The following is a 17,619-nucleotide window of genomic DNA, read 5'->3' as shown; positions in this document are numbered from 1 at the left end:
AAATGACAACAGCCAACACAATAGTCATCCTGTATGAATGAATCAAAATTATACCTATTTTTTTTGTTAGACAGGCAAAATATACAGTTTTTGGTGTGCCGCAGAATTTTAGTTATTAGTTTATGTGTGCCATGAGGTTGAAAATTGCTGCATTACAGTGAAAAATTTATAGTTTTTATAATGTCTCCTTGTTCTTTTGCAAGCTATTAAATACAAGAATATCATAGCTCTGAATCATTTACAATATTTTTCTTCTATAATAAAGTTTACAAATAGAACTGTTCTTGTTTACAGAGCTTTAAAACAAACAAACACAATTAATGCATGAGTCTGTGTTTCCAGTTCTCAAAGCTTTGTCTTATAAGCTATGTATATGATTTTCATGATCCAGAATGATGTCAACAGCTACAGAACACTGGGGGGCAAAGAACTTCAGGTAACTTGTTTCCCTCCTTTAAAAGCACAGTGTAGATTGTGTGTGAGCACTACTAGTCACTTTATTATTGTACAAGTGCGTCAGTTATTTTCTTAATGTTTTGTGCCACACACAGACTTGTTTTAAGACAGACATTTAGAGCTTCTGAAATCAGCACAAATATACAACCTGGCTTTTAAATGTTCCTTTCTCATTGTTCAGAGTGACTTTTCTGTTTTCCATCTTTGTTGAATCAGGGCAGGTTGTGATTTGTGTTTACATTTATAATTCACCTCAACTAAATTCTGGCCATGCTTTCTCCTTTCTGATATACAGCAGGAGACAGCTGCTCTCTCCTCCCTGTTCTCTTAACCTCCAGCTGAAGCAAACAGATTGAATATGTTAGCTGTTCTACCTTTTTCATTTAAGAATCAACTTCCCTTTTCACTTCCCAGCTGCAAATATATCCAACGTGGCTCTCATTTTATCAACAACCAGAGGTTCGCTTGGGCCTATCACTCTTCCCTGCTTTATTTTTTTGGCACTTACCTCCCCCACTAGAAGTCACCTCTCCACAACAGGGACTTCACCTGACTTGTTCACCTCTCTGTCTCCCTAGCACCTGTTCCAGGAGGTGGGGATGCATCAGTGAGGAAAGTACAAAATTTCTGGAGGAGTTTCCATGGGGAGAAGAAGTAGGGAGGCAATAAATATGATAATGAGGGGTAGATAATGTGCTCAAAGGTGACAAGCACTGAGGAGAAACAGGAAGTTGGAAAGGGCAGGGAGTTTTGGGGTGTGTGTGATGTCAGGTAGGAAAGGCCTCACTGGGCAGACCTAGAGCAGGGACAGAGAGGAGCCGCTGGAATCTGAGGGACAGCTTTCCAGGCAAATAGGCCAGCGTGTGCCTAGAATATTTAAGGAGCAGCTGTGAGGCCAGATAGCTAGAAGGGGATGAAGGAGGGGGAGAGTGGTGGGAGATAGAGGGCAGCCAGATCACAGGGTGTTTTAGGCCCTTGCCAGTTTGGGCTTTACTACATGAGGTGAATGCCACTGGAGGCTTTTGAGCAGAGTGGCAAGAAGAGAGGATGGGAACTGAGGCACACGAGGAAAGCTGGTCTTAGAAACATAACGGTTGACCCAAAATAACAGGAAAGACTGTGGACTCTACGTCAGAGGTGCAGGCAGGCGGGTTGATAAATGCAACGGGCAGCAACACCATTAGGTGAGAGAATGTGAATGAAGAGAGAGGAGTTGGAGGCTTTAAGAGAGGACCAGGTAGAAATAGTTTCCTAGGTTAGTAAGTGAGTGATGGGATTGGCAAAGCTCAGGGAGCACAGAGGGCCCAGGCAGAGGAGGAAGAGAAGTGGATTGGACCAGGGTGTCACAGAGCAAGGACAGGGGAGGAAGGGCCAGGCAGCCGAAGATGCAGAATTTCAATTATTGATCATGGAATTTGTTTTTAAAGATTTTATTTTTAGGGAGAGGGTTAGAGAGGGAGAAAAACAACGATCAGTTGCCTCCTGCACACTCCCAACTGGGGACCTGGCCCACAACCCAAGCATGTGCGCTGATGGAATTGCACTGGTTACCTTTCAGTTCACAGGCTGGCGCTCAATCTACTGAGCCACACCAGGCTGGGCATGGCCACAGAATTTAATCACATGTAGAGAACTGGGAAGAATACTGGTAAAGCAGTTTATGCATATTTGGAGTGAATGGAACCAGACTGATCTGGAAAGACTCCCAGATGAACCTTGAAAGTTTGGATTCAGGGATAGTCATGGAATATTTATCGAATATCAGCCAACATATATTGTACACCTTTTACCCTGGCTGGTTTGGCTCAGTGGATTGAGCGTCGGCCTGCGAGCTAAGTGTCGCTGGTTCGATCTTCCAGTCAGGGCACATCAGAGAAGGAAAACTCTTGACTCCAAAAAACCTCCGCTGCCTTGCGGCATACCTCTTCAGGGGAAAGGCTAAGGGAGTAAACCCCGACAGAAAATCCGGAGCCGGAGTCCCTAAGGCGGTTTGATGTTGTAGTCAACACCGGCAACTCCTGCGGCGCACCTGAAGCCAAGCTGTATTGACTCCGTCTTTCCCTTGGACCCTTCAGCTGCGAAGAGAGGGGGGGTCTGCTGCATGGGCAACAGCAGACCCTCCATATCACCCTGCCCAGGCTCTGTAGCTTCAGCTTCACTGGAGATGACACTCCAGCATCATCGTAAGATGTTGATTCAACATGGGAGGAGACAGATACCGTGTCACTCCCGAGTCGGACTGCACAGCCATTCTCGGCGGTGCAGATAGACTCTTAAGAAGCTACACCATTGTCTCTCGAGACGGACGGGCATGGGCAACAGCAGACCCTCCATATCACCCTGCCCAGGCTCTGTAGCTTCAGCTTCACTGGAGAGGACACTCCAGCGTCATCACAAGATGTCGATTCAACACGGGAGGAGACAGATACCGTGTCACTCCCGAGTTGGACTACACAGCCATTCTCGGCGGTGCAGATAGACTCTTAAGAAGCTACACCATCGTCTCTCGAGACGGACGGCTGCCGATATTGTACACCTTTATTCAAAGGACCACGAACAAAAGAATGATTCACCTAACTATACATGAAAAGCTCTTAATGAGTCTCACAGATGGTGTATGCTTCAGAAATTGACATAAGACAAAGACTGTTTCATCTTTTAATTTACCAATTAACTATTCACTTTAATTAGATATGCTTCTACTAAAGTTAAATGCAGGTGTTTCTGTTATAATACAGCATATGTACTCCTTAGGAACCTGCGCTGTACAAAAAATACACAACAAAACTAGAGGCTTATTAGGAAAATAGGTTGGGGCAGGTCTCAAACCTGTGCAACTTTGAAACCAGAGCACTAGCCAATCAACATTTGCTACACTAGGAGATAACTTGGACATCCAGGGCAGGCAGTGAGGCTGGAGGCTGCCTCAGGGAATATGCAAAAGGCACAAAAGCAATCATGGAGATGCTGAGGTGGAAGCAAGCCCAACAGAAGCTGTGCTCTGACCCAATTAAGGCTGGCCTAGGAGGTGGTGCCACCTGCTGTTAGCTAACAGTTGCGCTGAATCAGAGAGGGCTTCTTGGGTGTGGGGGAACCCTCAGTACAGAGACTTGAAAATTCCCACATTTATACTAACACAAGTCTCCTATTTATCAATTGCAAATGAACTAACTGATGACCTAGAAAGAATACCTATATACTGTATTTTCCGCTCCATAAGACACCCCCCCCAAAGTGGGGGGAAATGTCTGTGAGTCTTATGGAGCGAATATTGGATCAAAGACCACGATGTGTATTACCTGACCTGTCAGCAGTGGCAACAGCTGTTAGAGGAAGAAGTAGTGGGCCCACGCGAAACTCCTGGGAACTCTTAAATGTGCCACTTTACTGCTGAATCTCAGGGCATCTGGTTAGTTGCAATCTGCCTCTGCCCATCACCCGGGATCTGGGAGAGTGCAGAGAGCCGCCTGACTCTCCCAGCTACAACTGCTGACCTGTCGAATCAGCTGAGGCTAATAACAGGTATGAGGCACAGTGCCGATTGCCAATTGCCTTTGACACTGGGTGGGGTCTGTGTCAGTAGAACCGCCTCTAACACCAATCACTGTGTCTTTTTTTTTTTTAAATACGGTTTATTGATTATACTGTTACAGTTGTCCCAATTTATTTTCCCTTTGTTGCCCTCCACCCTGTGACCCCCATCCCTCCAGTTGTTACCCGCCCCCTTAGTCCATGACCATTGGTTGTGCATATAGTTCTTCTCAACATCTTCCTATCTACTCCACTCCCTCCTACTATGCTTCTTAATTCCTGTACCACCTCTGTAACTTTCCCCCTTCCCCCTCCCTGCTGACCTCCCCCATAATGCTCCCCATACCTACAATTCTTTTCCCACTCTCGTTGCCTACGTAGTTTGCCTTTGTTTCAGTTCGCTAGCTTCTGTTGTTGGTTGTTGTGATACAGTTTTCATTTTAATGTTCATTGTTTTGATCCTCTTTCTTCTAAACAAGTCCCTTCAACATCTCATATAGCAGTGGTTTGGATCTGATGAACTCCTTCAGTTTTACTATGTCCTGGAAGCACTTTCTCTGCCCTTCTATTCTGAATGACAGCTTCACTGGATAGAGTAATCGTGGTTGTAGCTATTTGCTTTTCATTACTTTGAATATTTCTTGCCAGTCCCTTCTTGCCTGCAGAGTCTCTTTTGAGAAATCAGCTGAGAGTCTTATTGTTACAGAAACAGGGGAGCCCCAAAATCCCTGGAGTTCGCCGCTAGGGGATGGGGAGAAGGAAGCAGCTTTCAGAATGCCTCCACAAGCCTGAGGCTGGTGGCTGGTGTCTTTTATTATGCAAAATTGCTTGGATGATTCCAAGGCCTCAGGTGGATGGGAGGAGTCTTGAACCAGCGGACAGTATGGAAAGCACACAGAGCCTATGTGGGGTTCTGTGAATGATCAGAACTGTTGGCAACACCCACTGTGTCAGAGGACGAAGTCAGGGATATATAGGCAGCTGCAAACACTTTAGGGGGGGGGGGCGGCGCGCTCTGGGGCTGTTACCCTAGCTGGCGGGTGTTCGCAGGGGTGCTCTGGAGAAGGAGAAGAGATCCACGTGGTTTACGGAAAGAAGACAGTTTGCAAGGAGGCTGAGAAGCCGGGCGGTTTTGTATTGAGAGCTGAAGGGCACCACAGCACAGAAAGGACCTCCCCAATCAGATTGAATGATTGGCAGCCGCTGGTAAAGCTGAACTGTGTTTGGGAAGTAGGGAAACGATATTTCTGACCTTCCTAAAACTGGCTAGGTTTGGTAGGGGGGAGGCAAGGATATGTGTAACTGTTAAATAAACAATTTTCTTTTCACTCAACTGAAGTATTAAGAGTTGTAATTCTGGCAGTGGGCAATCAAACCCCTAACTAAAGAGCCCGTGGGTTTGTTTTCAATTGGAGCAGCCCGGGGGTTCTGTAACATTATTGGGACCCCTTTGTACTTAATTCTCTTCTCTCGCTGCTTTTAAGATTTTCTCTTGATCCTTAATTTTTGACATTTTGATTATAATGTGTCTTCATGTGGTTCTACCTGGGTCCAGTTTTTTTGGAACTCTTTGTTCTTCCTGGACCTGTAAGTCTGTTTCCTTCCCCAATTTAGGGGACTTCTGCTTCATTATTTTTTCACATAGCTTTTCAATTTCTAGTTGTTGTTCTTCACCTTCTGGCAACCCTATGATTCGGATGTTGGCCCGCTTATAGCTGACCTATCATAGGTTTCTGAGCCTCTCCTCCTTTTCCTGACTTTTCATTTCCTCTTTCTACACTGGTTGACTGTTCCTTCCCTATGTTCCTATTCGTTGATTTGATCCCCAGTTTTCTTTTCCTCACCACTAGTTTTGTATGTGTTTTTGTTCATTTCAGCAGGACTAGCCTTCAGTCCTTCCCCATCTTGTTTAAGATCTGCTGTTAGGTCTGTAAGCATTCTTATAACCAAAGCTCTGAACTGTGCCTCAGAAAGATTTCCTATCTGCTACTCTGTTTGATTAGATATTTGCTGTCTGGTCAGCTGCGTCACCAGGATCTCTATCATGATTTGTGCCATCCTGACAGTTTTGTGTTTACCTTTACTTCCTGGGTGGGGCTGTCACACGTCCTACGCTATAGGGGGTGGAGGTCCATGCACTTGTAACAACCAGGCGACCTTTCTCACCACGCTGTGGCATTTTGTGTGGGGGTGGGGGTCCAAGATGGATTCCTGCTGTTCACTCTCCGCTGAGAGACCGGGAACCTCCTCTTCCGCCCCACACTCTCTGGCCCTCACAGTCCAAGGCAATGGGGGTCTGCCATCCCCAGTGTTGTAATCGCAAGCTGACAGGGCGCTTCTGGCCTCCCCTTAAATACGGGTGTCTTGCCGCCATCGCTGCTGCTGCCACCGCCAGCCAGCACAGCTTGACCTCTCTGCCCCAGCTTCTCCCCTCCTACCCGTCCGGATGAACACCACTTCTTTGTAACTTCATACGTTGGACTTTCATTTATTTTCTGGAACTTCTGGTTATTTCTGGTTTTGCAGTAGTTACATTCCTTCTTAGTTGTGGAGGGAGACGGAGTGCGTCAGTCTAGACCTCTATCTTGGCCAGAAGTCTTCTGTGTGTGTTTGTCTCTGTGTCTTAGGTAGAGCTGTCATTCCTGTTACGTTGTAAGGGGAAGAGCCTTAGGGATTCATCAGTATAGGGAGACCTGTTTCACCATGTTGTGGCACTGTATATGGAGGAGAGGTCCGAGAAAGAACAATGCTGCTTGCCCAGCACTTGCCCCCTTTCCAGGCACTTCTCCCATTTCTGTATGGGACTGGTGCCCCTCTAGCTGCTGCCCTGGCCTTTGTTCCCAGAGTGGTTGGATCTGTGGATGTTCTAGGACTGTGGGGGTCCTTTAAATAAGTGGACTCTGTTGAGAGGCCCACAGTTTCTGCCTCTGCCCCAACACCCACTGGTTTTCACAGTCAAAAGCAATAAGGCTTGATTTTCTCCGGTGCTGGGGCAGTAAGCTGTGTGGTCTGGTGAGGAGCTGGGAATGCTCCCCAGGTGTCCCTCCTGACTTTTTAAAGTGTGTAACTGTGCTTTCCACTGGCCTGCCATTGCCACCGCTGCTGCCACCACAACACCGCGTCCTCTCCATCCCAGCTCCGCCCCTCCTACCTGTCTGGTTAAGTATTTCTTCTTTATATCTTTGTTGGACTTCCATGCAGTTTGATTTTCTGGAACTTCTGGTTGTTTCTAGTTTTGAGATAGTTGTAATCCTTCTTAGTTGTGGAGGGAGACACAGCATGTCTGTTTATGCTTCCATCTTGGCCAGAAGTCCTTTTTTTTTTTTTTTTATTTTGCAAGGGTGTATTAGACCCATCTCCCCTCTCCCAGGGAGCCTGACTCCTTGGTATATTTGCCCACTTTCTTTCTAACATCTATTTAGCCGAAGTACAACTTACATAAGAGTTCAGTTTGATGAGTTTGGACAAATATATAACCTGTGTAACCATTCACTGCCATCAAGACATGGAACATTCCCATCACCCATTGTGCCCCCTGGCCCTTTCCCAGGCTCTCCCCAAGACTGCAGTAACCCACTACGCCAGTTTCTGTACCATAGCTTAGTTTTGCCTATTCTAGAATGCCATACACATGGAATATACATTAGGTACTCTTGAGATCCACTCATGTTGTTTTGTTTTTCAATATTCTTTTTATTGCTAAGTAGTATTCTGTTGAATGTATTGTATATACCTTAATTTGTCCATTTACCTGTTGATGAACCTCTGGGTTATTTACAGCTTTGGACTGTTGTGAACAAAGCTGCTATGAACATTCTTGTATTAGTCTTTTAATGGACAAATGTTTTTACTTCTATTCGATAAATAGGAGAATAATTGCTGGTTCATAATGTAGATACATGTTTGATTGGACATGATAGTGCTGAACTAATTTTGAAAGCGCTTGTATCATTTTGTATTTTCCCTAGAAATGTATGACAGTTTAGTCAATCTTTTAAATATTACTCATGTTAATGAGTGTGAAATGGCATCTAGTGCTGGTTTTAATTTGCATCTCCATAATCACTGTGTCTTAAGCTCTGCCAATCATGAGAGGCAGATGGGTGGAGCTGAAGTAATATGTTCTCGGCTGGCTACTGGCTCTGTTAGATGCTACAGCTGTCTCATGTACCTCCATACTGTTTGTAGTGCACACCAAATTTCTGTGTGAAGAGGTCAGCAGTAACTGGGTAAGCAGCCATAAACGCTGATGTTTGTAGTGTATAAAGGGAGTTATGGTGGGTCACTATTCTAGTAGTAACACAGGCACTGAGGGGATTAAGGGATGTCATTAGCCATAACAGGCACTGGGGATAGTCTGCCAGAACCTGCAACTAGAATAGTGATACTCTCAGTGACTGTTACAACTAATCATACTTCTTAATTCCCTCAGTACCTGTTATTAAAGGCCCGCATAAATTCTGACACTAGCGATGATGAGTTCTTGGGGTTCCCAGAAAACTAGAAGAGTACTTGAACCTTAAAGTTTCTCCTCATTCGTTAATGACGATGATGATTCTTTTTTTTAAGTATATTTTATTGATTATATTGTTACAATAGTTCCAATTTGTTCCCCTTTGCTCCCCTCTGCCCTCACCCCCCTCCCCCAACAACACCCCCCAAGTCCATGCCCATGGGTCATACATACAAGCTCTCCTGCCTCACCCTTTCATATATTCTTCTTCTTTTTTAAAAATAATTAATTAATTAATTAATTATTTTAACAATAAAAAATAACAATTCCTCCCTTGATGATTCTTAATACCGCTGTTGACTGCTGTTCACTTTACATGGTTGAAATATTATTCTTTTATATTTTATTAAATATTTTAGTACATCATTTGGTTCAGAATATTATTTTTCTTGTTTTCCTCCTCTAAACCTAGGTGCATCTTATGGTCAGGTGTGTCTTATAGTGTGAAAAATATGGTAATTTATCTTTGTCCTTACATTTAAAACATTGATTATTTGGAAAGCACCAATTGAAATTTTATTTTTTAATAAGTAAGTATAATAAAATGCCATTAATTTAACTTCCCCATGCAAAAGTGATTCATATTTACCTTCTTAACCTTGGCCTCTTTCAGCTTTTCCAATGCCAGCTTAATTTTATCAGCTTTTGCCTGGGCTTCTTCTTCTTCCTGTAAAAAGGGCAAGACATTCAACACAGTCCATTAAGAATACCTGCCAGTAAATACCTGTGCCAATGCAAGTGCCTCAGTTACTTTACGTTGGCAAAGGGCTGTATTATAGGGAACCAAATTTCACATGATCAATTTTCAGAATTAAGCGGCCACAACAGAAATCTCCAGCCAGGAATGTAGGAGGCAGACACCCTTTATATTTAGGAACAGTAAGTTAAAAGACAAAATGATGACACTAACAGAACTTCACATATTTACTCCACAAACATTTCTGCTTGGCTTGAAAGTAGGCTCCAACTTGAGGGACCTTTAGGAGGATCTCAAGGGGTTTGAGAACTTCCAGAAATTATATGCATTTTTTTTCTTTTTACCATTTTAAGTGTACAGTTTCAGTGCACTAAACATATTCACATTGTTGTGCCACTATCACCTCATCCATCTCCAGCACTCTTTTCATATGAGGTACTTACAGTAGCCAAATTCATAGAGATAGAAAGTAGAATAGTAGTTGCCAGGGGCTTCAGGGAAGTGGGGAATAAGGAGTTATCATTTATAGGCATAAAGTTTTGGTTTTGCAAGCTGAAATTATATGCATGCTTTTGGATGCATATGAGCTTTTCTGGAATTCCTAGTTTTCATTAGATTTCCAAAGAGGTCCTTATTTTCTCCAAAGTTGACTTGGGCTGAAACTTAAACTTATTATTCACCAAAAATCACTGATAACCACACATGGGCAGGCAGAGAGGAGAAGTAAATATTTTTTGAGTCTCAAAATCTTTGATTTTTGCAAGTTAATATTCTGAGACTGGGATAATTAAGGCTCCCCTACATATATTTATAATGATGTGGAAATGAGCTATTTTTGGTTACATTCTAATTATACTTGAAAGTAGATATATATCTTCTCACACCAGTGGTTCTTAATTACTTTTGTTTTTTGAACCACAAACCCATTTTAGGAATATGTGTATGTTGTTTCACACATGAGTTTAACTTTGCATGTATTTTCAGGGAATCACAGCTGCCTTGACATCTTCATGAACCCTATAGTAAAAGCTCCTTCTTACTTGTTAAGATGGCTGTCACCAAAAAGACTAGAGAATGGCAAGGGTGTGGAGAAAACGGGACCCTTGTGCACTGTTTGTGAGAAGGTGAATCAGTGCAGCCACTGTGGAAAACAGTATGGAGGTGTCTCAAAAAATTGGAAACAGAACTATCATAGATCCAGAAATTGCACTTCTGGGTATATATCTGAAGGAAATAAGAGATCTGCATTTCCATGTTCATTGCAGCATTAGTCACAATAGCCCAAACTTGGAAACAATCTAGGTGTTCATTGATGGGTAAAAACATGTATATATTTGTAAAAATAAGTGTATATACATATATATGTATACACACACACACACACACACACAATAGATTACTATTCAGCCATAAGGAATAAGATTCTGCCATTTATGACAACATGGATGAACTTTGAGGGCATTATGTGAAGTGGAATAAATCAGACAGAGAAAGACAAATACTGTATAATCTCACTTACATGTGGAAACTAAAAAAACTGAACTCAGAGAAACAGAGAGTAGAGTGGTGGTTGCCAGGGGGTGGGGGATAAGGGAAATAGGGAGATGTTGGTCAAAGGCCACCAACTTCCACTTACAAAGTAAATAAGTTTGGGGGATCTAATGTTAAGCATAGTGGCTATAGTAAAAGAAATACTGTATAATATACTTGAAAGTTGCTAAGGGAGTAGATCAAAATGTTCTCATCACATATACACCTAAAAGGTAACTCTATATGAAGTGATGGAGGTATTAACTAACCTTATTATGGTAATCATTTCACAGTGTACATGTGTATCAAATTATGTTGTACACCTCAACCTTGCAGAATATTATGGCACTTATAGCTCAGTAAAACTGAATAAAAAAGTGCCTCTGCTCTATATGGATTACCAATTTTTCAAAAAGTTTTCTACAATAAATACACAATGGAGCAAGGAATATGATTTAATATTTGACTTATATTTAATATTTGTTAATTCAAAAGGCATTGTAGGAATGTCCAGGGTTCCTAGGGCCATATTTATGAATGCTGACCATCATTACCTAGTTCAACAAATGTGGAAGCCACAATAAATAGAGCAAGGTTCTTACTCTAAAATATTTTTAAAGTGACACACTCTTAAGAAAAATCTTAAAAGTTCTTTTTGTTTTACTTTTATGAGAGACATGCTGTAAGTTAATGTCCCAAATAATGACCATATCAACTTTCGGGTTGTTTTCCTAGTATTTGCAAATGAATTAATATCAAGCACTCATCGCTTGCCTGCCCCACAGCACCCTTCCCCAACCACAACATTACAAGTGACTTAGATACATCCTTGCCCCACTGTACAGGGCTGCCCAATTCAGCAAAATTCCATTTAGTTCAATTCAGAAACATGAAAGAAATGCCTTCTATTCTTCATGTGCTCAGCTAGCACTGGGAACTCAGAAACGTATTAATCAGTTCCACAGTTCATACCCACGTTAATGAAACATTACCCTGCAAAGTTGACTATCATCAGGAAGTGCTGCATATAAATACAGATTTTAGCCAAACTATAATCATTCCTGATTATGGCCTTAATATGTTCTTTATACACACCCACACATCTTTTTTTTTTTTTTGGAGGACTCTGCCTTTGCAATGAACACACTCAGTATCCCTGTTGCTTAGCATCTCAGAGCTTCTTGGAGTACCAGTTTATGAATGTAACTCTCACCCTGAAGAAAGTTGAAGACAATGGGTAGCAGAGGTCCAGGGTCCTGCCATCTCTGGCCCCACGTACATACCTGAGAGAGAGGTTCAGGAGGTGGTGGTGGCGGAGGAAGGTCTAACATGGGATCCTCTGGTGGAGGTGGTAAATCATCCTCATATCGGCTCATAGGAGTTACAGCGACATTTGCTCCACAATTGAGAGAGGCTGCGCCACTGAAATTTGACATTTCCAGAGGCGCAGAATGCTGTTGGCTCTGAGAAGACTCTTTCTGTGCCTGGATTGTCCTCTGCTCAGCTTCACTTATATCTGCTACTAGCTCCGCCATGAGTGCATCTAAATCTTGGTCTTCCAGTGCATTTAAGGATTCTGATAGGGAAAGTCACATTAATAATCAAAACAAAGATTTGTGCCTGGAAAAACTGAAAAAAGGTCAGTTTAAGAGTAATATTTGAGTACCATTTGCCATGGGCTGCGGGTGGGGATGGGGAAATAGGGAGAGGCTGGTAAAAGGCTACAAACTTTCAGTTATAAAATGAGTAAGGTCTGAGGATCTAATGGTGACCATAGTTGATAACACTGTGTAACTGAAATTTGCAGGAAGAGTAGAACTTAATTGTTCTTATAAAAAAAGAGAAAAGAATACATCTGTGAGTGTGGAAAGACAAATCTTCATTGCTCATAGGTGCAAGTATATGCTATCTATCAATGTCATAATTTTACAAAAGTGTATTGCTCTTTTGAAGCTTCGTGAATGTCTCATTAGCATGGGCAAAAGTGGTTCATAGTTTGCCTTCTTTCATTTAATGTTATGATGGAAATGACAAATAACAAAAATAAATATATATGGCAAATAATAGAAAAAAGGATGGGAAAAAATTGGAAAGAGGTGTATTATAATTTATCAAGATACAGGCACTAACACCTAAGCATTTGTCGAAACATTACTGAAAAAACAGAAACAAAGAAACCCAGGGAGGGTCAGAAATAAAACTTGGAACTCTGGGTTTCTATAACTGGGTTTCTCTATTTTGCTTTTCATTCTTTAGGTAGGCACTGCCAGCTTTTGGAAAATCTTTTTCAAGTGTTGCAATAAATTCTCAATCATTTGGAAGGGATTACTTCAAGATTTGTTATAATTTGAATAGCACATGGATTATAGATGGTCTCTGCACTAAATAAGAAGAGAGGTTTATTTTTACTTTTAATTTTTAAATTCTCATTTAAGGAAAGGAAGGGAGAGACAGAGAGACAGAGAAGCATTGATGTGAGAGACAAACATCAGTCAGCTGCCTCCTGTATGCACTCTCACTGGGGATCAAACACAATCTAGGTATGTGACCTGACTTGGAAGTGAACCAGCGATGTTTTGGTGTATGGGACAATGCTCTAATCAACTGAACCACCTGGCCAGAGCAAGAAGAGAGGTTTTTGTTAATAAAATAATGTGACTATCTCAGAGAGAACAAAAAATGTCAAGTAGAGCAAATATATCATGTTATGCATTAGTTATATATAGAAATTAAAATATATTGTATCTGGAACATCCATTCATATATTATCAATAATTAGGAAATGAACAGTTCAACATTATCCTTGAAGAAATATTTCCTTATTAATATTTTCTTATTCTGCTGTATCATGTTACTCTAAAAGCTTAGAAATAAGAAATTCTATTTATATCTTAAAAAAAAAACACAAGATAGTTTTGAGACTTTATGCAAATGCAGGATAGTGCTTCATTTCATTATAAGCAAGAGTACCTTCTTTCCCTCTCCATTCAATCCAGACACAAAAAAAAACGCAATCTGAAATCCAGAGCTATAAAATTTTTACTTATCACAATGTCTAGGTTTCTTAAATTTTGTTTTCAAATTGTAGTTTCACACTGATTTTAGTCATTATTATGATTTCAAATCACTTTAGGGAAGATATTATTGTGCTTACCATTTAAATCCTTAAAACCCACACTGTAGTTAAATTCAGCTCTGGGAGGTTTAGGGTCCGGAGGAGGAAGAGTGTCGACTCCTAAACTCTGTGGAAACAGATCCCCGACCCCCCAAAAGTTAATCATGATACTAACATTTTTGCGTCAATTTAATCATTAAATCAAAAATCATTTATTGTTTACACAGTTTTTCTCTAAATATGTTCTTTAGAAATGGCATTCCTATTTGAAAATGTTTTATGGGACTTTATTTCCTCCTACACAAGATTACAACTTAAAAATTATTCTAAAAAGTATATCTTGAAACAAAAAGGTCAACTGAGAACGATGAGAATGACATAGTTAATTTTGACAAACAACAGAAAAAATTTCCTGTAATGATGCATTTGTGACATCTACACTACACAGTATTCTTTAAAAGCATACATGATTCTTCATTTGTTTTGCAGAAAAGTTTAAGATCCCTCTCTTATTTAGGAATATTGGGTTATTTGTATGTGAATACTTGGTGCAGGAAGTGTGAGCTAACATGCTCTCAATCTGTGAGACACTAGGAGACCCACTAGCAGCCTGGGTCAGGGCTTCTCAGGTTTGCAGCCTCGGTGCTCCATGCAGCCAGACAGTGATTGACCTCTGAGTGGAGCTGGTTTTTCTTAGATCTGGAGCATATGGCTGAGTGGCTGTCATGCTACTTTGAGGGGATGAAGTACTTACAGTGTAAAGAGACCACCGTAACTCCCTTTTAGTTCTTAAAATAGGCTAAGAACATTTACTAAAGATCACACAATTTTATTAGCTAGTCTTTCTATAAAAGTAAGTGCAAGAGAAATTGTTCAGTGGTGATGGTTGTGGGAGGACTTCACTTGGGAAAATCCTCTGCTGGCTAAAGGACTGCCCATGATGAGCATAAGAACTGCCATTATAGAATGTACGTATGACCAACGTATTCAATTAACTAAACTCAGGTATAATCAGGAAAAAAGCTTTACTTTTTCCCCATCACTGTCACAGTAACATTAGCAGTATATAATATCATCAGTGTCCAGTTTTTTAAAGGATATCTCTTGTTGCATATTAAAATCTGAATTTGTAGCCCTGATCTTTTCTAATTTAAAAGTTAAAAAGGGAGATTTACCTGGGTTAAAAGATCCATTTCTCCCAGCAAATTGCTGAACATTTGGTCTATATCATCATTTGACTCACCCATCTGAAAAAGAAAGAAACCCAGTTACAAACAGTCTAGTAAAAGCCTGATCTCTGGAGAATTGTCCTACCTCTTATTCTTTCTCCAAGTGCCTCAACCATGGCAAGTCAAGAAGAGAAGGCCCTAAGGAGAGGAAGATTCACTTAGTCTGAAATTCCATGACGGATTCCTTTCCAGTTTGCTTGGTCCAAGATTGAACCAAACCCTAGGGAATGGCCTGAGAGTGACAATCAGACTTCGTTGTTTCAGACTAAACCGGTTTCCTTGGGGCCAACTGGACAAAGTGGACATTGTTCAGGAATTCCCCTCACCACAGGACACCCTTGTTAGGGGAGGAGAAAGCTTCATGCTACAGGTGGTTATGAAGGAGAGAGATGCAGAACTTCACCTCCACTTATAAATTGACACAAAAATACGTCAGGAGCATGTAAACATCTCTAGCAAATGATTCTCTGAAATAGCAGCTTTTGATATATTTATTTGGAGGCATTGGGGTGATAAACACTTAGAACTAAAATGGTGACACAATCAAGTGATGAGACAGAAATGACTCATGCTGGATCTTACATCAGAACCTTTCTTCACTTAAGACAAATGAAGCAGTTGCCCAAGACAGGAGAAGTGCTTCCATACAATGTTTCCAAACATGTGTGAGGTGCGACTAGCTTCTTTCTTCCTGACATTTTTGGCATGGCTGGATTAGGAGACACGATTACTAGGCCTCCTTTGGCTGCTAATTAGTAGTATGCTTTCTGGCAAAGGGAATTAACTACATGCTTCACCAGTAAGATGAGTTTACTGGCAATAATTTCTAATGGTCCTAAATGCTCTGAAGCATTAGAATATTAGTACTAATTACACTTTAAGCTGTCTAGTAAGAATAGAGGATCAGCTTGTAATATTTAAGCCAAAGAATATTTATGTGTGTGTATGGGTGTGTTTGTGTTTTGATCATTTCATATGTTAACTTAAGCATATACAAAAGTAGAGAAAATATTATGATTCTCATGTGCCCAATGTCCACCTTTAACAACAATCAACTCATGACCGATCTTTTAAATTTAAATATCTATATCTTTTCCCAATAATTATTTTGAAAGAAATATTATTTTTTACAATTATTTCAGTATGTAGTTCAAAAAATATATATTTTTATACCATAACCATACTACTATCATCCCCGTGATGATTGCTAATTTTCCAGAGCACCCTATCTGGCTTCCAGTGAAGGAGGTATCTTGCAGGAGCATGGGTAGCTACAAAACTGGGCTGGCCAGGAGGGGAACTTCAGTTAAAATGGGAGAAGTCTATGATAGCATGGGACACACCTGAGAGGATCAGGTGTGCATACACATGGGACAGGGAGGAATCCAGGGAAGCCATCCAGCAAATGCTCAGGGTCATATCACACAAGGTAGGCAGGTGAGCACCCAGGTTCGAGGTGGCAAGCAAGGCAGACACTGTAGGTGTGAGTCTACATGAGGAGGTCTAAGACGTCAAGGAGGACTCACACAAAGCATCAGTGAAGATACACGGAAGATGTTCATCATACTTTATGTGTACTGTTGGGCTTAGGGTTTACTGCAGTCAGAAGAATGAAAAAGGAGAAACAAGATGGCAGAGGAGTAAGTGGAAGCTACACTAACTTCCTCCTAGAACTAGTCTGGATTTACAATGTAATTTTGGAGAAATCATCTGGAATAACGAACCGAACACCAGCTGGAGAGAAGTCTTATAACCACGGAGAGACAGAAAAGGCCGCTACATCACAACGTGACTGGTAGGGAGTGCGGAGACGTGGAAGGGCTGGCTGGGCTCCCACGGGTGGCAGCTGAAGGGGCTGAGAAACAGCTCAGCAGCCGGGGATTCCCCCTGAGAAGGGCAGGGTCTAAACCCCCAGCTGGGCTTCCCAGCCTACAGCGACAGAGTGGAAAGTAAAATAGTATCAGCTGTGAAAAGCGAAAAGCCACAGGCTTTCTTGCTAGCCGGAGAGAAACAGCAGGAGAAAAAGAGCTCTTAAGTGGATCACATACGAAAATATTTTGGCCACCACTTACCCTGGGCTCAAGCAGAGGGAAGGCAGAGAGGACTGGAGACACTTGGGGAGAATTTGGCACGGTGGCTTTGAGGGGAGAACTGGAGGAGCAGCTGACTGGGTCCCAGTGCTGACTCATCCCCAGTACTGCGGGTAGACCATTCCCCTCCAAGTGGCGTCAGCCTGAGGGGAAGCAAAGGCCCTGCCTACAGGAATTAAGCTGCCACACCCACAGTCCTTAAGCCTGACAGCTAATCACAGATTGAATAGATTAACAATCAAAGAAGACAGACAACAGCAGTAGATCCCTGGAAGTCTCCAACAGGCTGCCTAGGGCCAGACTGGTACATGATCTGACGCCACCAGAGGCAGATCCAGGAAGTGCAGATCATTCCAAGAAGCACCAACAAACAATAGGAGTCAAAAAAATGGGGAGACAGAGAAACAACCTCCCATCAAAAGGAAAGGTAGAATCCCCAGAAAGAGTGCTAAATGAAA

The 17,619-nt window shown here is 41.7% G+C and overlaps 1 protein-coding gene across 1 annotated transcript in view; it reads right to left on the bottom strand.

The window, feature by feature from the left end:
• Positions 1-17,619, bottom strand: part of APBB1IP (amyloid beta precursor protein binding family B member 1 interacting protein) — a 102,964-nt gene that overhangs the window by 43,603 nt on the left and 41,742 nt on the right. The window contains exons 2-5 of the mRNA XM_090268048.1: positions 15,018-15,089; positions 13,882-13,969; positions 12,011-12,303; positions 9,090-9,167 (exon numbers count right to left, since the gene is read on the bottom strand). Of these exons, the coding sequence (XP_090124174.1) occupies positions 9,090-9,167; positions 12,011-12,303; positions 13,882-13,969; positions 15,018-15,089 (531 nt within the window). The remainder of the gene's footprint in view (positions 1-9,089; positions 9,168-12,010; positions 12,304-13,881; positions 13,970-15,017; positions 15,090-17,619) is intronic.

This window comes from Furipterus horrens, unplaced genomic scaffold (genome assembly GCF_987537825.1).
Source record: "Furipterus horrens unplaced genomic scaffold, mFurHor1.1.pri manual_scaffold_2, whole genome shotgun sequence".
Lineage (NCBI taxonomy): Eukaryota > Metazoa > Chordata > Mammalia > Chiroptera > Furipteridae > Furipterus > Furipterus horrens.
This window is presented reverse-complemented; position numbering and strand designations above follow the sequence as displayed.